Source organism: Festucalex cinctus, chromosome 1, assembly GCF_051991245.1.
Source record: "Festucalex cinctus isolate MCC-2025b chromosome 1, RoL_Fcin_1.0, whole genome shotgun sequence".
Taxonomy (NCBI): domain Eukaryota; kingdom Metazoa; phylum Chordata; class Actinopteri; order Syngnathiformes; family Syngnathidae; genus Festucalex; species Festucalex cinctus.
Window position 1 is genome coordinate 26,207,090 of NC_135411.1, and position 21,574 is coordinate 26,228,663.

Sequence of the window (21,574 nt, forward strand, 5' to 3'; positions counted from 1 at the left end):
GAATATAAAAAGTCTGCACACCCCTCCCTGTTCAAACAGCAGGTTTTTGTGATGAAAAATATGAGACTCCCAAAGAACTTCCAAACTTCTTTCATCAACAAGATTATTGTGAAGCTCTGAAACAAAGCTTGTGCTCCCTCAAAAATGTCAAGAAAAGCCTACTAGAACATCTGAGGTTATTTTGAACAACTTGAAATAGAGTTTGAACATAGCCACATCCCCGTCACAAGAGGGTGTGTACACTTGTGCAAACATTATTTCATTATATTTTTTACTTTGACTCTCACTAATATACTGCTGTGGTGAAAACATTTTGCAATATTGCTCGAATTTTTGTACGGCGCAAAAACCTGGCGTTTAAATGGGGGCTGTGTCCACTATTTTTTATAGCCACTGTGCAATACAGTGTTGGGGAGATTAAAATCTAAAGAAGTACACAAAAAAATGATTGTTTTTCTTTACAACAATTTGCAAGGTAGGATTAGTTGAATTAGAAATTTGCCATTTTAACAGACAATGGCACTTCATTATCAAACAAATTTCTTTACAAATTACTTCTATTATGATTGTTATTACACATTCATTATAACAGACAAACCTGTGGAAGTGACATCTGCTTGCCAAATTGTGTGCCCACATTTAATTTGTACACTTTTATATATGAATACAACTCAGACTGTTGCTGTCCGTGCTTGTCCTCACTCAGTCTTATAACCTTGCCAAATAGTGAGATCACAGTTTCTTTTTCTATGATCAAAAGCTTATAGCACACCAAATAGTGACATGTTCCTTTTTTCTTTTGTTTGTTTTATTGTCCAACAAAAAGCAAAGATCTCCATATTTTGTTTTTAATATAAATGTAAAAAGCAAACATTTTCTTTGTGTTTTTAAAATAAATGACATTAACTCATTCACTCCCAAAAACATATTTATACGTTTTTTTTTAGGTTTTTGTTTGCTAGAGTTTTTGTATGAAGGCTTTGATGCAGTTTCTGACCTGAAGTGGTCGCTTAAAGCGATGGTAATTATTACAAAAACAAAAAAACAGCCAGCAGGTGGCAGCAAAGTATAAGAGATCAACCAGGTCCATGTTGCAACAAGCTCTTTTTTTCCCCCAGTATTTTCAACAGGTTTGTGAATAATGATGAAACTTAGCTAATTCTAATGCTAATTGCTACAAAACATAAAAACGGATAAAAAAATATATATATACCATATTTCCCCCCCGGTGAAAGAAGAGACACATTTTTCTTTTGGTAGGTTCCATGTTTTTATAGCAATAGAACATGAAAATGGCTGGGAGTGAATGAGTTAATATACATAACAGTACATTACATGCACAGTTTTGTTTGGGGGTTTTTAAATCGGAAAACAGACAAAAATATTCCTGGTGCTTTGGATAAAATGGAAACATCCAACAGTTTTTGGAATACTGCATATATTTATAATTCATCTGAATATATGTAATATATGAAAACAACCACAACAAAAGGCGGAAATCAGCCATGCGTATATATATATATATTTAAAGTTTTGAATGGATTGGGGGGTTGTATGGTTTTTATTCAACATCTAGTAAATTATGAAAGAAATATTGAAAATGTTGTGATTCTCGTGGTTATGTTTATGCTCCCAAAGATTTCAGAAATTTTAAATACAGTACAGTGGTGCCAACTTGCCTTACATGTTCCCCATTAAAATAGTTTATTTTTATTTTTATTATTATTATTTTTGTTGTAAGAAAAAAAAAAAAGTGAGCTTCCAAGCAATCCGCCACTAGTTGGCAGCAGCGAGCTTCATAACAGCAGGCCAACGTCACTTCATGAAGGTACCTTGCTTTGAAAAGGAAAATATTTTGTATTCAGCACTCACACGCTCCATTTTTGGTGCAGGTATTTAGCCAACATTCTATTTTCTAACCACCAAAGAATGTGAATATGAGAATAAAAAGAGGATGATGTCAAATCAATTCAAGTTTAGAATAATGGAAAAACAGAGCAAGATGTGCTTGTAGTCGACTTGGCCAAGCAACTACTTCTTCTTATAATTCACATTACAATTTTTCTGACTAACAAATTAGATCATTTTTGTATTTTTATTTTTTTTAATGAGATTTCCTTTTTTTGGGGGGGGGGGGTCAATAATTGCCATTAGATAATTTCCCAAGGCATACCTAATGATTTCTCATGGCACACATTGAGAATCTAGCCCTGCCTAGAACCTAGAAGATAAAAAAAAAATCTTGGAGTAGTTGACACCTCACCCCACAAAAGGCTTCTAATCACAATTAGATGCCACAAGGTGGCGCCAAACCAATATTTTTATATTAGACATGCACAGAGAGGCGATACAAAAACTTGAATGACAGCGTCTAAAATGGCTGAAAGTAGGCATAACACGACACCGTTTATATCATAAATGCACCGAAGACGCTCTCGTAAGTGACGAGTCGCACTATTTTGGAGGCGTCGCTGACTTTGACAAACAGAGCGTCGTCCTTGTGCAGATGAAAGACCCCGCCCAGGAAAGTGTTGCCATTGTCCTTGCTGTCGTCTGCCGCGGAGGAATATTTTCTGGCCCGCAAGAGCGGGATGGCGCTGGAGTGCCTGTGAGTGCGCATCATGACCATGTGGTGGAAGACACCGGGGTTGTAAAAGGACAATTTGGAGTAGACGAAGTAGAAGCCTTCCCGGCGGATTAGCAGATTTCCGTCCTTGTAGTCTATGCCGCGGAGGAGATGTTCAGAAATAAGGTTCCAGCCTAAGACGCCTTTGCCCACATCTTTGCCACCTGCACACAGTCAACCATCAATACTCTCTGTAAGACTTATTTTAACATTAACACTGATCCAAAAGTCTATACACTAATGTTTTTTTTTTGTTTTTTTGGGGGGGTTTTTAGGGATCCATTGGGCGGACTTTTGTCTGAATGATACCTGAAGAAAATAAAAACCAAGAAACTCTATGAATGCCATTATAAAAAAAAAAAAAAAAAAAAAAAAGATAGCAAGAAACTAGGATTATTGAGCTTTTGAGTGAGATTTCAGGATGAACTTGAAATGCACTAGAGGTGAAGAGGTCAAATTAAAATGAGAAAAAGAAAACTGCAATACATGATTAAAAGTTCATCAAATAACTTACATACATTGCTGTACTGCTTTATTATCTTCCATCCATCTTCTTGACCACTTCTTCCTCACAAGGGTCACAGGGGGTGCTGGAGCCTATCTCAGCTGGTTTTGGGCAGTAGGCGGGGGACACCCTGGACTGGTTGCCAGCCAATCGCAGGGCACACAGAGACAAACAACCATCCACACTCACACGCACACCTAGGGACAATTCGGAGCACCCAATTAACCTGCCATGCATGTCTTTGGAATGTGGGAGGAGACCCGGAGTACCCGGAGAAGACCCACGCGGGCACGGGGAGAACATGCAAACTCCACCCAGAAAGGCCGCAGCCTGGACTCGAACCGGAGTCCTCAGAACTGGGAGGCAGACGTGCTAATCGTTCATCCACCATGCCACCCTGCTTTATTATCTATTTTTTTTTAATTATGTACTTGTATGCTCTTGTTTGACCTTTGCAATAAAGATTATTCCTATTAATAAGACATTTAAAATAATGTATGTAGACATGTACTGTATAAAATGATCTTTTTTTTTTGTGCCAAATTAAGACAATTAATGAAACGATAGATATATCCAAGATAATAATCCAAGTAACACCACCGTACCATAATGAAGTACCATAATGTTCGAAAAAAACGGAAAGAGCTTATACCAGAAATGAAAGCAGCACGGGAAAGAGGAGATATTGCCTACCTAAAATACGACAAGCTTATAATTCATCCCCGTACAAGCACACCCAGACACTTGCACCAACACAACTCATCAATAAAATGAAGGAAGACACAGTACACTTGATGACGAAAAGTTGACAAATACTAGAATGGAAAATCTATACCCAAACACAAAAAAATTACAAATATTTGATTATACGGAACATAAGACATCTGATCCAGAAAATGGCATTGATCCAGATAAATTTTTATGTAGTAACAACTATGACCTTGCCTGCGAGTACCACACTAATGAGCAATTCAATGCAAATGTAAGTAAGGATTTTCGTGCATTCTCAATCATACATTTTAATAGTAGAAGTCTATATAAAAACTTTACAGAAATTAAAAAATGCTTGAGTAAAATAAATAAATTCCAAATTATAGCCATATCAGAGACATGGCTTGATAATGAGAAAATAAGCGATATAGAAATGGAAGGATATGAATTGTTTACAATGAATAGGGAAAACAGAAGGGGAGGAGGAGTTGCAATATATGTTGATAAGGTTTTCAAATGTAGTAAAATTGAACATCTAACTACTACTGTGGATAATGTAATGGAATGTGTAACTATTGAAGTTCACATAAAAAATATATCAAACGTAATTATAAGTTGTATATATAGGACACCAGGATCATGTCTTGATACATTTAACGATAAGTTAACAGATATCCTTAGTTATACAAATGATAAAAAATTGCGAATATTGTGTGGTGATTTTAACATTGATTTATTAAATCCTAATGGACATCAGAAGACAACTGATTTTATAAATATGATGTATAGTAATAGTTTATTTCCTGTTATTATAAAACCTAGTAGAATAACAATCGATACAGCTACACTAATTGATAATATATTCACAAATAAAATTGACCTTAAAATAGAAAGTGGACTCCTTATTAATGATATAAGTGATCACCTCCCGATCTTTGCAATTTTTTATGATTATTTTGATAAAAAAATGAAGCCGACTACTTACACATTTGAAACTAGAGCAAGAACAACACGCTCCATGGCTGCCTTTAAGTTGGATTTAGAGAAACACAACTGGTCTGAGGTTTATTCAAATAACGATCCTGATATTACATATAGTGAATTTCAGTCAACCATTATTTCTTTATATAATAAACATTGTCCATCAATTAAAATTACAAGAAAGTATAAAGGTCCAAATAAGACATGGATGACGAAGGGAATACAGAATGCATGCAAAAAGAAAAATAATTTATATAAAAGATTTATTAAATTGAGAACTGTGGAAGCTGAAACAAAGTACAAGATCTATAAAAATAAATTAGCAAATATTATTCGAATAAGAAAGAAAGATTATTACCATGAATTATTAGAACAGAATAAAAGCAATACACAAGAAATATGGAAAACACTAAATCATGTAATTAAAAAAAGTTCTAAAAAAACAAATTTTCCACAATATTTTATAAAAGATAACGATATGGTAATTGATGAAATTTCTGACATAGCTAATAATTTTAATGAATATCTAGTTAACGTGGGCAGTAACTTGGCAAACAAAATCCCAGAGCCAAGAAACAAACGTGAAATAGATAAGAACATTGTAAATAATTCATCCACAATGTTTCTTAATGATGTTAATGATATAGAAGTATTAAATGTTGTGAAAACATTAAAAAATAAAAAGTCTACTGACTGTCTTAACATTGATATGACATTAGTTAAAAGTATTATGAAATATATTGTACAACCTTTTACATATATTTGTAATTTATCATTTAAAACTGGTATATTTCCATCAAAAATGAAGATAGCCAAAGTCATTCCTGTTCATAAAAGTGGAGAAAGACACACGTTTAATAACTACAGACCAATATCATTGTTGCCACAGTTCTCAAAAATTCTAGAAAAATTATTTTCATATAGATTGGATAATTTTATTGAGAAACATAAGCTCTTAAGTGAAACCCAATATGGGTTTAGAGAAAAACGGACCACCTCAATGGCAGTCATGGAGCTTGTAGAAGCAATATCTACCGAAATAGATAATAAAAAATTTACTGTTGGGATTTTTATGGATTTAAAAAAAGCTTTTGATACTATAGATCATTCTATATTAATGAATAAATTAAATAAATATGGAATAAGAGGTTTAGCTTATAAGTGGATGAAAAGTTATTTGGAAAATAGATATCAGTATGTGCAGTTTAATAATGTACAATCAGAACACATGAAGATCACTCATGGAGTTCCCCAAGGGTCTGTGCTTGGCCCTAAATTATTTATACTGTACATAAATGATATTTGCTATGTCTCAAAAATATTGAAAAGTGTCTTATTTACTGATGATACAACTTTCTATTGTTCAGGAGAAAACCTGAAGCAGCTTCTGACTACTGTGGAGTATGAATTGAATATATTAAAAAAAATGGTTTGATGTAAATAAATTATCATTGAATTTAAATAAAACCAAGTTCATAGTTTTTGGCACTAGACAAATCACTCATCAAGTTAAAATTATGGTGAATTCAATTGAAATAGAAAGGGTGAATGAAAATAAATTCCTTGGAGTTATTATCGATGATAAATTATGTTGGAAGCCACACATAGAAACTGTTAAAAGGAAAATGTCAAAAATCATAGGGATACTCTATAAAAGTAAGGATGTTTTAAACATGAAATCATTATATATATTATATAGTTCATTATTATTACCATATTTGACCTATTGTGTGGAATTATGGGGAATGGCATATAAAACAAATACTAACACCGTTTTCAAATTGCAAAAGAAAGCTATAAGAATTATTAATGGATCAAAATATACAGAACCAACACATCCACTATTTATTAAATTAAATGCAATGAAATTTTATGACTTGGTGGATTTTAAAATAGCACAAATAATGTATAAAGTTTATAACAATTTACTCTGCCACAGTACTCAGAAGTTATTTGAAATTAGACACAGTCCTTATGATATAAGGGGTACAAGTGTGTACAAAAAACCCAAAACAAGAACAAATATTAAGCAAAGGTGTGTATCTGTAAAAGGTGTTGATCTGTGGAATCATTTGGAAATTGCTCTGAAAAATTGTGACTCAATGCTGGAGTTTAAAAAAATGTTTAAAAGTAAAGTTCAAAAAAATTATCTATGTCAGACCAGAATATGAAAAATGTACATGTGAGTATGTGTAAATGATCTAGATAGGTATTATGGTATATGTTTAGTAAATTTATGTATATATGTTTTTGGTAAATGTGAATATGTTAAGTGCACTTGTGTATATGTGTGTATATGTATGTATGTATGTGTGTATGTGTATATATATATATATATGTGTGTATGTATGTATATATGTATATATATATATATATAACTTGGATTATATATATCATTTATTATTATTATTATTATTTTATTTTGATTTTTTTAATAATTAGTAAATTAAAATTGCATTAATAATGAAATAAGTTTAAATATATTGAGTAAAAGGGGTAGGACTAGATAAGTTTTTAACTTCTTCCTACTCCCTTTTGAACATGTAAGTTATGATTGATTGAATGATTATTTTATTGGGATTTTCTTCTCTTTTGATTGTTGTTGTTTTCTGTTTAAAAAAAAAAAAAAAAAAAAAAAAAAAAAAAAAAGAATATTAAACAATTGAAATGATGTTAAGTTAATATAATAATACAATAAAAGAGAAAAAATTATTGAGTTTGTTTTAAAAATATTTAGATGGTATCTTTATTTTGAAAACACGGAAATGTTCATATATGGTGGGAGTAGCCACAATAAAAAATAAATCAATGAATTTAAGTTACAATTAAAGTACTAAAAATCTATTTATAAGATTAATTACATAACTAATACATCATACATTTAAAATAAAAAAAATAAATAATTAAAAAAAAAAAACGAGATAGGTTACTGCGATTGGCTGGCGACCAGTCCAGGGTGTCCCCCGCCTACTGCCCAGAGCCAGCTGAGATAGGCTCCAGCACCCCCCTTGTGAGGAATAAGCGGTCAAGAAAATGGATGGATAAGATAGGTTAGGGTCAAGTTGGTCCACAAAACATATGTCAGAATATTACACATTAAATTAATTAAAAATGTAGTGTTTCAAAAATTCCAAAATAGTAATGCAAATACCGTAAATGACTTCATCTCCAAGTGAATCAAAGGAAGTGTTATTTTCTTCAACAAACAACATTTCAACCCAGTTCTTTTTTTGGATCCATCTTGTGCCCATTTCATGTTTTAGTCGAGTTTGTCACAGTCGGCAGTTTTTTGCTTTTTATAGCAACCTTATTCTTGTTTGCTTTCATTGAAATAAAAAAATTGTCCTCCTCACCCATCAGGCGTGCGACTGGCTTGGAAAGAGGCGGATGAGGAGCGCAAGTGTGAGGAGGTGCGTTTTTTTCTGTTAGGTGAAGAAGAAGAAAAAAAAAAGTGTTGTTTACAGTGGATAGAAAAAGTCTACACAAGCCTCGTGTTTGAACGCCAGGTGTGTGTGATATAAATAAAAAAAATAAAAAAATAAATAATCATCCTCTTTTGATGTCCTAGCACATGTTAGACTCACCCATACGTCGTGTGAGTGGTTTGGAAAGAGGGTTGTGATGAGTGGAAGTATGAGGAGGAGATGCGTTTGTTTCTGTTGGGGGAGGCGGAAAAAGAGTGACATCATTTCCACATATAAAAACTCTACACACCCCTTTTTGATTACGAGCAATTTGTGAAATAAATGCAACATGTAACCTGACTCCATTGAGTGATAAAAAAAATAACCAAAAAATAACCAATAATTATCCAATCACATTCATTCAAACTCATGTTAAATAGGAGTCACACCTGCTGCCATTTCAAGGGACTCTGATAACACTAAATCATTTCCACATGTTCTAGTAGGCTTTTCCTGACATGTAGACTTTTTATATGTATTATATGATGAATATATTATACCGTGAATTGAATTCAAATGTGCTACATCATACCTGCAGTCATCTTGGAGAACAATGTTGATGGTTTCTGCAAAACAAATTCAAACATGTCAAATCGGCTACATTACATTACATTACAGTAAGATGCACTTTAGTGATGCTTTTGTGAGAAGACAATAGGCCGTCCGGAAACAGGAACTAGACCACTTCCTTTCGCCACAGTCCCCCCCGTGTACAGTTTGTCTTTTGCCATTGACGAGCAACCTCAACACCCCCGACAGGAAAAGCTCACTCATTTTGATCTTCATACACTATGTAATGTATTATGAAACAGTAACAATAAATCCACCGGCCATAACTTCAAGCACAACTGCGAACCTTCGTCACCTCTGAAGAACTTGGAATCACATGTAGTAGTAACATGAGTCAAAATGGCTGCCGCACATCATGTGATTCCTGAACGATATATCACTTTAAGATTATTGCTGTGATCGGCGTATTGATGCGGATTTGAGGGAATTTGTAAAGACAAAAAAAAATAAATGAAGTAGATTTTAATGGTTAATCATTTTTATACAAATGATTTGAATGTCAATCAATTGGAGAAAAAAGATAACATAATAAGTAAAAACATTTTGTCGTCACTAAATGTAAACAAACGGTGAAAAAAATGGAAGGATGGATAAATGTAAACAGAATATTAAGAATAAATTTTGATACATTTAATGGTGAATAAGTTTTTTTTTTTATTAAGTATAAAGTAAACTTAAACACTTGGTAAGATAAATAGTTAAGATAAAATACATATAGAAACATTATGGTTAATAATTAAAAACAATAAAAATAAATGAAATAGTTTTAATATTTATGTAAACTTAAACAATTGGTTAGATAAATATCGTAGTTAAGATAAAATACATATAGATACATAATGATTAATAATTTAAAAAATAAAACATAATGGAATAATTTTATTTAATAATTCCCATTAACTTATTTAATAAAATTTTAAAACAAAAATGAAGTTGAATATATATATTAAAAATGCATTTAATGGCAATTTTTGTTTTTAAGAAATCAAATGCGTTAATAAAATCTTTAATGGTGAATTTATTAAGAAAATGACAAAATACATATAACGGTTTTAAAATTAAGAAAGGAAACAGAATAAAATACATTTAATGCTAAATAAATTGTGAAAAGGAATAATATATTTAAATGATTATAAAACATTCAAATACAAAATTCATGTCATGTAAGTAATTGGTTAAAAAGTATATAATTGGTTGAAAAGGCAAACTACATTTAATGTTGAATTAATTTGTAATATATACATTTACTGCGATTGGCTGGCGACCGGTTCAGGGTGCATCCCGCCGACTGCCTGAAGCCAGCTGGGATAGGCTCCAGCATCCCCCGCAACCCTTGTGAGGATGAAGTGGCCGAGAAAATGGATGGATATATACATTTAATGGTAAAGAAATGGTAAAGCAAACATATCTACATACAAACATAACACATCGTATTACAAATCATGTTAATAAAAAATAGTTTAAAAATTACATTGATTTAATAGCAAATAGATAATTCCTTTTAAGAAATGGATTAAAAAATAAAAATAAAAAAAAACTACGGTGACCTTTTTGGGAAGTAAAATCTAACTTAATGTGAAATGTGAAATGAAAAATGGTTTAAAAATTACATTAATTTAATAGCAAATAGATAATAGATAAATCTTAGGAAATTAAAAAAAAAAATGTAATTTTTCCAGGTAGTGAAATCTACATAATTGATCCACGGACCGACCCATTGATGATGTGTGCGCAGGGACATTGACGGTCTTCTTTACCTGTAGGGACTGACTTGTATGCAGGTAGAAGATGAGCAGCGCCTCCAGGACGAGCCCCATCAGAGCCACGCTCACCAGAACGAAGAGAAGCGTCTGAGCCAGGCCGCCACATCGCCGGTCCCGGCCCGTTCGGGGGGGAAGCGGAGGGCTGGCGGCGTGCCTGTCCACCGTGTACACGGATGGTTGGAGCCTCATATCTGCACGGGAGCAAACCTATTGTGAGTATAAAAGTAAAAGTCAGATGGGGTGGTTGAGAGGTGAGAAAAGGAGCAAAAGGGAGGGCTTCTTTGTGGTTGTTCCAGCAACACAAGTGTCTGTGCTGTGGCGGCAGTACACTACGTGTGATTGTGTGCAGGGCTCTGACTTGATAGCCGCAAATGACTCAACTGAATGTTCAAACTGTGCATAATGTAACAGTGATGTCACCTGAATTTTCAGCCAGTACCATTCGTGTGTTGCGTACAGTTCAGTTGTATTTATTCATCTTTTACAACTGTTCAAATAGTTCTTCAGCTAGAACTGGGAACTGGAGTGGAGGGGCTTTTGGAGCAGGTCAAAATGTCAGGAAAAGCCTACTAGAACACCTGAACTTTATTTGGGGTTAATCAGAGGCATATTCAAAGATGGCATGGGTGAGCTGACTCCCATTCAACATGTGTTTGAATGTGATAGGTTAATTATGAACTTGGACACATCCTAAGGGTGTGCATACTTATGCAACAAGATTACCTCACTTGCTTGAAAAGTTTTCCTTTTCAGATCAAGTGATTTTTACAGATTTTTGTTAACATTAAAGGTGGCAAAAGTGTTTGAAACAATTTTTCTTGGTCTAATTTTTTATATCACAAAAAAAAATCTGTCATATGAACAGGGGTGTGCAGACTTTTTCTATCCACCATACCTACCTTCACTTTCCTACCTAGTGGTACATTGTGACATGTAGCCAGGTGTCACGGCATAGTCGTTTTTTGGCTATAGGCGAAGTAGGCAGCTGCCCAGGGCCTCCAAGCCACCAGGGGGCCCCCAAGCTCTATGTGCAGTCTTACCTGAGGATTATTAAAATGTCCCGTCTTTATTCTCTCTCTAATATTCTTTTCTTTTTCTTTTTTTATCATACCCCATTTTTGATTAACTCATTCACTCCCAGCCATTTTCACTGAAGCAAACCCCCTTCGCTCCCTGCTGTTTTGCTGGATTTTGACTGATTTTGATTTGATTCATTAGGTAAAAAAAAAAAAAAAGTATATTTCTATCTGTTTCCGTTTTGCAGCAATTAGCATTAGAATATAGCTCAGTTTCATCATTTTCAGTTTCACAAATCTGTTTCAAACTGTGGGGAAAAACAGCTTGTTACCACATGGCCCTGGTTAATCTTATACGCTGTTGCCACCTGTTGGCCGTTTTTGTAATAACCACCATTGCTTTAACCATTATCTTTAGTTTAGAGGCTACATCAAAGACTTCTGTATGCTCTAGCATAAAAACAAAAAAAACAAATACGTATAAATATGTATTTGGGACACTGGTAATATTTAAAATAGAACATATTTATACGTCATTGGGAGCAAATGAGTTAAGAAACAAACATAGGATAAATAAAATAAACTGTGATGTTAAGCAGTGTCTGGGGTTTTTGTGTCAGTTTGTGACGCTTCGTCAGTAACGTCGCTGTGTGAGAATGATTGACAGCGACCCATCTACCCTTCCCATTAGTGAGAGTACTACTAAATAAAACAGATACCGTAATGTCATCAAAAAGAAGCTATCTCGCGGAAAAACGGAAGAAAAAGAAAACTGAAGATGAAAAACGGGAAAAGGAGAAAGGTAAGGGACTTGTTGGTGATGTGTAGTTGGAGGTGGAACTCCCATGTTATTTTATTTTTAGCAAGTTTGTTTACTTGTTTTGCTAGCCTCGGGCATTTATTTATAGATGTTAACTTTCTCTTGGCCAGCCCCTAGTTCAACTAGTATAATATGTAAATTATTGTAGAAATTTGTAATTGGGTACAAGCACTGTGCATCACAATTTTTAAGTATAAAAACAGATTAATTTAAATTAATATTTTGCATTACTGCAAGCGGTTAAGACAATGGATGGATGTATTACTGCAATACTACTGTAATTTAAAAAAATAGGAATATTCACTCATGGTCTAGTTACTTAATAACCTAAGGAGGTTTATCTTTCTAAAATATTTTGGAGCTCCAGATAATGAGCCAGGGGGATCTTCTGAACTTCCTGACACATCCTTCAGGAGGACCTCCGTCTGACCAGGAAGCCTCAGGACCACCACTTTCCTCTGGAGGCTCTCCCGACCAGGATGCAGCATCTTCATGTACATACTTACATGGTCAGCCTCCTTTGTGGTGATTTATTTAAATTAAACACTTTTCTAAACACTCAAAAGCTGTTTGACTTATTGACGTAAAGAGAACTGTCAACTTAAGATGTTTAATTTTAACTGTAGTCCGTTTCGCTCATAAAATGTAATAGATTGTGTTATCTTAGGAGACCATCTAAGGCACAGGTGGCGAGATCCGGTCCTCGAGGGCCGCAGTCCTGCAGGTTTTGGATATTTCCCTTCTTCAACACAGCTGATTCATGATAAGCTCATCAGCAAGCTCTGCAGAAGCTTGATAACGAGCCAGTTAATTGGAATCAGCTGCACTTCGAGTAGGGAAATTTATAAAACTTGCAGGACTCCGGCCCTCGAGGACCGCAGTTTACCAACTCTGATCTAAAGAGTTATGAATCTCTTCATTGTAGTTTGGCAAACTAGGGGCCCCCCAAACAGAATCTTGCCTAGGGCCCCCATGATGCTAGAAACGGCCCTGTGTCACAGCGTAATGTTTGGATGAACGTTTCCAAGCTTGCCATTTTGCCCTGATACCAGCGTAGCACGGCCATCCAGACGATCTGGTGTTGCTACATGGCATGACGCTCATCAATTAGCTGCAGGCAAACGAACAAGAATGACTCAAGCTGGGCAGGCCGAGCAGGTTTCGACGGGAGCGTCACGTCTCCGCGATCACTGCGATTTGGACGATGGCGCGAACGTGTTGGCTGGCTTTGGTGACCTTTCTGGCAACGAACGCGGCCCCGGCTTTGTCGTCAGCGGCCAGCGAAGACATGGAGTTTACCTTCTTGCTACCGGCCGGCAGCAAAGAGTGCTTCTTCCAAACCATAGACAAGGACAACAAGCTGGAGTTTGAATACCGAGTACAGTACCTCCTTGTCTCACTTGTTGTCGCAGCTTTCTGTGCGCTTTAGCTTCCTTCATTGTGCTCTCAGTTGAAACAGTGTGATTTCAGAGTGTCGTATTAAGATTTATTACTGCTATAAAACAAACAAACAGAAGAAAAACAGTAAGTAGTATTAAAAGTAGGAAATATTTCCCAAGTTTGAAATATCTATTTCATTGTAAATATAATTGCTAGTAACATTCAAATAGAATGCTATAATTAAAACGTACAATTCTTCAGTCTTTGGCACCTGGCGTCAAGATTTCCTCATGGTTAAATATAAGAAAAGTTTGAGAAGAAAAACAACTTTTAATGTTATGAACATCACGTGCCTCACAGATGGCAAAAAATGAAGGTGACGGCTACACCACTGATGTGCTATATGTTGAGGTTCGGGAGCAAAAATATGATACTATCCAGGTAAAATAAGTATTATAATTGGCTTCTATTTTAAAAACATACAATACATTTCACATTGATATGTCAAATAGTCCTTTTCAGTCAAGTTGACATGTGACTGCACGCTCCGCAGCAACACTATTGTCATAAACAATGGCCAACCACATAGCAAGCTAAAATTGAAGAAAACATTTACGTTAATGAAATAAAATAAAACAAAAGCTAATTGAAAGTACATTAAATTTACAGACTAAAACTAACCATAATTACAGCAAAAATAATGTCCTTTGTTTTCATCTTTATCAATTAATATCATTATACGGGGTTTATTCTACATCTATTTCAGTAATACTTGTATGGTCATATGGGAGAAGGAAACTTGTTTGGGAATTGGCGTTTACTTGACTTCATTATACAATACGTAGGGACTTTTTTAATCTGTCATTTCATAAAATACTCCATATATACAAGAAAATTAAAACTAATACTCAAATTTAAAAAACACAAAATAACCTAAAATGAACACTCAAACACACTAAAATTAATCATTATTTAAAATAATAATAATAATAATAATAATAATTTCATATATATATATATATATACATATATATATACATATATATACATTATAGTTTTATATACATAGTAGTAAATAAAATCAAATTTAAAAAAATAAAATAAAATATACAGTATTATTCTCACTGGACTTCAAAACTCACTGGACTTTTCTTTTTCACTGGTAGATGCTCAAAATGTTTCTCTGAGTATTTGAGGATGCTGGCCTTTGGTTTAGTGCAACAATGGTCTCCGTGCAAACATCAAATTTATCAGTATTCACGAAAGATAACATTCACTTATACTGACATGCAGATGTTCTGACTTCTAAGCTGAAAAGTGCCGAGTGCAAGAATGGACTTCCCAAATCGAATTCAGACCAGTTTTGTCACTTTCAATAGCACCTTCGAGTCCTTAGTGACTCAGTTCTAGTTCATCCCAAATGTACGGGACTTGAGCTCTTTCACTGCAAACATCATGGAGCTGGCTCGGTCAAGTTTGCGCCAAGTAAGCGCCTTGTTTAAAACATACAATTGCAAAGAATAAAATCGAACCAAGATGAAATAGCTTAAATCAAGGTCAAATATACAGAAATTTCTTCCTCATAGCCAGTTTGTGTGTCGAAGCATTTCTTCAAACATTTTTGTATTTTTTTTAATTATTATTATTATTTAAATAGGAAATTTTTACATATGAATTTGTATTGACTTTTTATTGATTACTTGGTTATGAAAAAATGCACTGTACCAATATTCTGGAGTTGTGAACTTGTAGGTATTATAAATACTGTACACTAGTCTTAAGACATCTGTGCTTTTTTTTAGCCTAACTATCTTGCCAAGTCAAAATTTTCTGTCATACTGACATAATTTGTACTTAATTATGTAATACAGTAAACAGTCCTCCATCGTGGCCTATACCCTGTAGGTTGCTTTCTGTAGGCATAAAACACAGGATGGAAGAGGACTAAGACAGTCCATAATCTCTTCTCCAAAAATTAGGCTGGGTATGAAATACTTCACTTTTCCTCTTCTTCCAAATATATAGTCTGAAACACAACAGTGTGCTGCCACCTAGTGCCCAAAGTGGAATTAGACCCCAAAATAAAAAACAATATTGAGATTCAACTGGACAATTTTTTGCGGTGCAAAATATCTTCTTGCTAAGATAACAATAAAATTGTGAAATATTTTCCATCCGTTCCTCAACTTGCATTGTTGCTGTGGAAAGGTGTGGCTGTTGACATCACTGTTGTTAGCTTCTGTCACTTTTAATTACCACTTGATTTGAACACGTTGAGTTTGAGAGTGACATTCTTGACAGGAAGAGTGGGAGTTTTACAAGCTTTCTGCTTGGACCTGAGCCAAGCCACGTCATGCTCATCGGCATAGGTGCTTTCGGGCCGTAAAACGAGTTGTACTGCACTTGAGCAATGAGGATGACACTTGATAATTAGCTGCCATAATTATGCATCACAAAGGAAGCAGGACTGTTGTATCCAAAGTCAACATTTTATCAGAAAATTACATTTTAGAGGACAATAACTAACTACAAGCTGTAATATTGTTGATAAAAATTAAATCTTAATATTAAAGTTGCAACCCCACCTACTGCCCAGAGCCAGCTGAGATGGGCTCCAGCACCCCCCGCAACCCTTGTGAGGAATAAGCGGTCATGAAAATGGATGGATGGATTAAAGTTGCAATAAAGTCAGAATATTGTAACAAAAATGTGCAGTACACATTTTATAAAATTGGAATTTTTATTGTTGAGCTTTTTTTATGATATGGAAATAAAATTGTAGTGTTATTAGATAAAAACAAAATTATTCCAAAAAATGAAATCGTAAGAGTGCCCTGCGATTGGCTGACAACCAGCTCAGGGTGTCCCCCGCCTACTGCCCGAAGCCAGATGGGATAGGCTCCAGCACTCCCTGCGACCCTTGTGAGGAGTAAGCGGTTAGGAAAATGGATGGATGGATTGATAGAACAATAAGTGGCAATTGTATGACAAAATAAATCATTCAAAATTTCACAAGAAAAACACAATTTTATGAGAAAAGTCAACCCTACAAAGTGGTACTTTAAATTGTATGAGACTAACCTGAGACAATATTGTGAGGGGGAAAAAAATCAAAGCATTGGTATATATATGCACTATGACTTATTGTATATAACCTATATGAGAGGAGGAGAAAAATGGAGACTCACAAGAACATATTATATTGGGGGGTTGAATGTATGATGTGTATGTGTGTATAATGTGCATGCGTGTGTGTTTCAGGTGATCGGCCAGTCAAATCTGGATGTGAGCTTCACCATGATTTCACCGAGTGGTCACCGAGAGTTTGAGGACCGCAGGAAAAGTCACGCCATCCACACGTAACTTTCAACCCCTCAACTCAAACACACCAAAAAATGATTTGTCTCTCATAACAAAGAATTCATGGATATTGTGCTCACCCCTCAACATTTAGTAAGTAGTAGTAGTAAGTCCCCTGATTTGCTGGTATCCTTTAATATCAGAGTGACTCACTGGTCAACAACTAATTTATTGTTGAATTTTATACGGCTAAATTAGAATGATTTTGATGTGCCAAATCCAAAAATCACATTGTTTTGCTCTGTCAAGTCAAATCTTTTTTCTTTCTTTTTTTTTGACATTTTTGTTTATATTTACGGTATTTTCACGTCATATGATGTCAAATTCTGCGACTGGCTGGCAACCAGTCCAGGGTGTCCCCCGCCTATTGCCCAGAGCCAGCTGAGATAGGCGCCAGCACCCCCTGCAACCCTGGAGGAGTAAGCGGTCAAAAAAATGGATGGATGGATGGATGTTGTCAAATTCTTACTCATTTCTTACAATAAACAAATTCTGAAGATTTTGCATGCGGCAACTTATAACTATTTGTTTTCTATTACAAGTAAATCAAATGGTTTCAACCAGAGGATCTTGCAAAAATAAACCTGACATTCTACATCAGGAATGGGCAATCTCGGTCCTTAAAGGGATACTTCACTTATTTAGCCCATTATAGCAATAAAAAGTTTATATTTTTTCTATAATTAACGTGAAACTTTCATTATTTTTCACGTACAATTAGTACCTTTAAAAACACATTTTGCAACTTGCTGTCGACTGAAAATGACATCACAAGGGCTCAGGTAACCAATCACAGCTCACCTGTTTTCTAGGTTTGGTCATGTGACATTCACAAGCTGAGCTCTGATTGGTTACATCAAAATGCACGAGCCGACTTATTCTCACATATGGATCGCTTTCCTGAGAATCTGGGATCAATGGGTGATGAGCAAGGGGAGAGATTCTCAGGACATAAAAGAGATGGAGACCAGGGATGCAGTCATGAGTCATGACGGCTGATTACTGTTGGACTCTGAAGAGAGACATTCCTGCTGCGGACTGCTGCTGAGCATTTGAGAGGTTCGAAAAAGCAGAAGTTCATTCCCTCAATTGTGCAAAAATAATGATGTAATGTTCAATTCAGATTTACTTTATCAAAGCTCTATTGCACAATTTACAGAAAAAGGAAGTTTGAAGCATTTAATTAGATTTTTTTTTTTCTCCTCAAACATTTTTTTTTTTGTTGATGAGAAGCATTAATGAAAATCACCTGAAAATGGCCCCAAAATGTAATCAATTTATTTACAAGATTGGGTTTTACAAAATTTCAAATGAGCATAAAAAACTGACTTGGTTGAGAAAAATGGATGTCATTTTTGGATTCAGCAGTGGAAAATGATCCTAATTCAGCTGGAAAAACAAAATTTTGTATTTTTTATTTTTGGAGCCCAGTGAAATGAATGAATAAAGATTCAAAGCATACAAATAAAGTGTAAATGCTTTTAAATCCTGGGTAAAAAAGTATGGTCTTTGTCCTTTGACTATGATTAAGATCTTTCAAAACATTTTTAAAATCATACTTTCCAAAAAACAAGAAAGTAAAATAAATAAATAAATAAATAAATAAATAAATAAATAAATAAATAAATAGACCACGTACAAATGTAATTTCCACACCCTCCACCACAAGTAACTTTTCAAGGAGCTACATTTCACACGTTAGATAGCCCTTATGCACTCTAGTAAGTGCCGCGAATGGCTTGTGACCAATGCTAGCAGGCTAATGTGGCTAACTGAGGAGTGAGGAATGACCATATGGACCAGGATACGAGCACAGAGCAATCGAGCACGCACAGTACTGACTTTCCATCAATAAAACAGGGCTGGGGAGAACATCAATACCACTATAAAATATTCATAATTTTTATTTAATATAATATAATATGCGTGTGTGTCTTTGTAGGTTGGAGTCCACGGTTCAAGGGGATTACCAACTGTGCTTCGACAACAGTTTCAGTAAGATCAAAGAGAAGATGTTGTTCTTCACGTTGCTCATTAGCAGTCTCAACAACACAACTGAAGAGACGGACTTAGCGGCAGACATTGCCACAAACGACACATTTGAGTTCAAGCTGCAGGACTTTAAGGTTAGTGACACGTCAAATGCCATCAAAAGTGTTGGCACGCTGGAAAAACAGCTTGCCAATATATAAAGTCGCAGTCTAACCTAGGATAATAATTATATGGATAAAACATTCTGATGGTTGCATTACTGTACTGTACATTATACTATAATATAATTTATAACGCAGCATATAAAGGAGCCACCCTGAAAAAATTTGGAAAAATAATACTACCACAATGGAAATAAGGTATAATTTTATTGCATGACATTATGTATTTTTGTCTACATTATTTGACTAAATAAATAAATCAAAACCTTTAATTGTAGAAAAGTCCAAATTGGTGGCGCCGTGCTATGGATGTCCAAATTGGCCTCTGACGCAAACGTGTTGGAATTTTACATTAAATACAACTGAAGTGTACCTAATAAATGCATTCAAAAAAGTTGACAGAATTCATTCAGTGATTCTTTTGTTGTTGTGGCCTCCCACAGGTAGGGATGTAACGATAAATGCAATATTGTGATATCGTTATATTAAAATTGCCACAATATCGTCGTCGTCATGTTCACGATATTTAAAAGCAGCACACCTGTTAAAAAAAAGGTTGATTTCCATTTGTGCAGTTCTAGCACCCTCTGGTGGCTAGTTTTTTAGTGCAATTTAATTTTCATTAGGGATGTTTTGGCCCTTTTATGTTTAAAATCTACACTACTTGACAGATGAAGGCGAACGTAATATGTGGAGGAACTCAATGTGTGCGTGGATTAACAACATAACTTTAATAATAATGAAACAATACTACTACTACTAATAAATATTAATAATAATAATAATAATAATGATAATAATAATAATAACAATAATAATAATAACATTGATGTTATGTACAAAAGCACAATATTGTGCTTTTTTTAGTATGAGCTCATTTTCTTATTTTTTTTATTTTTTTTTGACAATATTGTGACCTTTTTTAAATATTGCCAACCTCCCCACAATATTGTGATAATTATCATATTGTGAGCTTCATATCGTGATAATATCGTATTGTGACATTTGGCTATCGTTACATCCATACTCACAGGCCCGACTGGACAAGTTGCACCAGCAGATCCAGAGGGGCCGTGTGATCCAACTCATGCTGAGGACCTTCGACACCAGAGACCAGCACCTGCAGGACAATAACCTGTGGAGGGTCAGCTTCTGGTCGTGCGTCAGCATGGTGCTGGTCCTGGTCGTTGCCGTCTCTCAGGTTCGCATTCTGGAGTCGCTCTTTCCGGAGAGCTAGACGGTCCTGAGCCTTGCGGCTCATCTGGCTGGACAGCGTCGGCTGCTGGCCAATAAAAAGTTTGTTTGAATACCTTCACCTAAGGTGAATTTGGTCCCTGAGCTTCTTGTATCTCAAAGCCACTTTTTTTGTGTTGCAAAAAATAAAAACTACATATTAAATAAGATGGAATTTTATTGAATGAAATTTTGTATTTTTATGAGAATTATTGTCTGGGAAAATAACTAATGTAATTAAAAGACTCAAATTTATTAATATTAATAATAATAATAATAATAATATTAATATAAAGGACAAAGTCAATATGTGGGGAAAGCAACATTCGGCTTCAATAAAGTCAACATTTTAAAGACAAAAATCTAATAAGAGAATAAGTAGTAATGAGAGGGGGAAAAGGAAAACACAAAATTGCATGAGAAGTAAATAAATATTGTGAGAAAAAAAGTCACAATTATAAGACATTAAAGTTAGTTAATGAGTTAATGAGACGGTGTGTATTATTTTACGTCGTCTAGTGGTGAACTAATAATTAATTCATTCAACAACAACAACAACAAAACTATTGATTTCAATAATATGCAAAATAACGTCACCAACATGCATTGTTTTATATAATGTTTTATAGAACCAGGTCCAATATTTTTCTGGACTATTACAATGGAAATGGACTACCAGAGCATGTCACTGAATGTTTTTGGAGCAAGCGCAATACCTTCCAGAGGGGGCAAAAAGGTCTACAGTATGCAGTGGAAGGATCCTAATTTTAAAATATGACTTCACAACAATCGAGGCACAAGCGATTTGCACATCGCTTCATCATTTTGCTTGTTGGAGGTCCAAGGCTTGTTGGAACTTTTTGGGCAGGATTTTATGGCAGATTTGATTTGACATTGGAAATCAATGGAGACATGCTGCACGGACCTTGACTGTTTGAGGGCGTGGTTTGCTGTAGGTCAATTATAGGTTGCGCCGATCACACAGCCACTTA

The 21,574-nt window shown here is 34.7% G+C and overlaps 2 protein-coding genes across 3 annotated transcripts; one reads left to right on the forward strand and one right to left on the reverse strand.

Moving 5' to 3' along the window:
* Positions 1 to 2,128: 2,128 nt before the first annotated feature.
* On the reverse strand, positions 2,129 to 10,934 carry tnfsf14a (TNF superfamily member 14a). Of its 2 annotated transcripts, none has more exons than XM_077526023.1 (5): positions 10,615 to 10,934; positions 8,820 to 8,853; positions 8,408 to 8,479; positions 8,177 to 8,245; positions 2,129 to 2,790 (listed from the first exon to the last, which is right to left on the reverse strand). In XM_077526023.1, exons 1-5 carry the CDS (start codon positions 10,807 to 10,809, stop codon positions 2,408 to 2,410), a joined length of 753 nt encoding a protein of 250 aa, XP_077382149.1. In that variant the 5' UTR covers positions 10,810 to 10,934; the 3' UTR covers positions 2,129 to 2,407. The 2 variants fall into 2 exon arrangements, with proteins under 2 accessions (XP_077382149.1, XP_077382154.1); XM_077526028.1 differs by lacking the exon at positions 10,615 to 10,934 and adding an exon at positions 9,144 to 9,198.
* Positions 10,935 to 13,358: 2,424 nt separating this feature from the next.
* Positions 13,359 to 20,656, forward strand: LOC144021843 (transmembrane emp24 domain-containing protein 1-like). Its single transcript, XM_077526038.1, has 4 exons — positions 13,359 to 13,834; positions 17,098 to 17,195; positions 19,139 to 19,322; positions 20,383 to 20,656. The coding sequence occupies exons 1-4, from the start codon at positions 13,661 to 13,663 to the stop codon at positions 20,584 to 20,586; spliced, it is 660 nt and encodes a 219-aa protein (XP_077382164.1). The 5' UTR covers positions 13,359 to 13,660; the 3' UTR covers positions 20,587 to 20,656.
* The last annotated feature ends 918 nt before the right edge of the window (positions 20,657 to 21,574 follow it).

What these genes read in the sequence shown, in the direction of transcription:
- LOC144021843 (XM_077526038.1), top strand. Translation starts at nt 13,661, where the DNA reads ATGGCGCGAACGTGTTGGCTGGCTTTGGTGACCTTTCTGGCAACGAAC. An exon ending in AGCTGGAGTTTGAATACCGA is followed by an intron (nt 13,835 to 17,097) that starts GTACAGTACCTC and finishes TGTGTGTTTCAG; the next exon opens with GTGATCGGCCAGTCAAATCT. An exon ending in AAAAGTCACGCCATCCACAC is followed by an intron (nt 17,196 to 19,138) that starts GTAACTTTCAAC and finishes GTGTCTTTGTAG; the next exon opens with GTTGGAGTCCACGGTTCAAG.
- tnfsf14a (XM_077526023.1), bottom strand. Translation starts at nt 10,809, where the DNA reads ATGAGGCTCCAACCATCCGTGTACACGGTGGACAGGCACGCCGCCAGC. An exon ending in ACCACTCACACGACGTATGG is followed by an intron (nt 8,246 to 8,407) that starts GTGAGTCTAACA and finishes TTCACCTAACAG; the next exon opens with AAAAAAACGCACCTCCTCAC. An exon ending in GCCAGTCGCACGCCTGATGG is followed by an intron (nt 2,791 to 8,176) that starts GTGAGGAGGACA and finishes GACTGTGTGCAG; the next exon opens with GTGGCAAAGATGTGGGCAAA.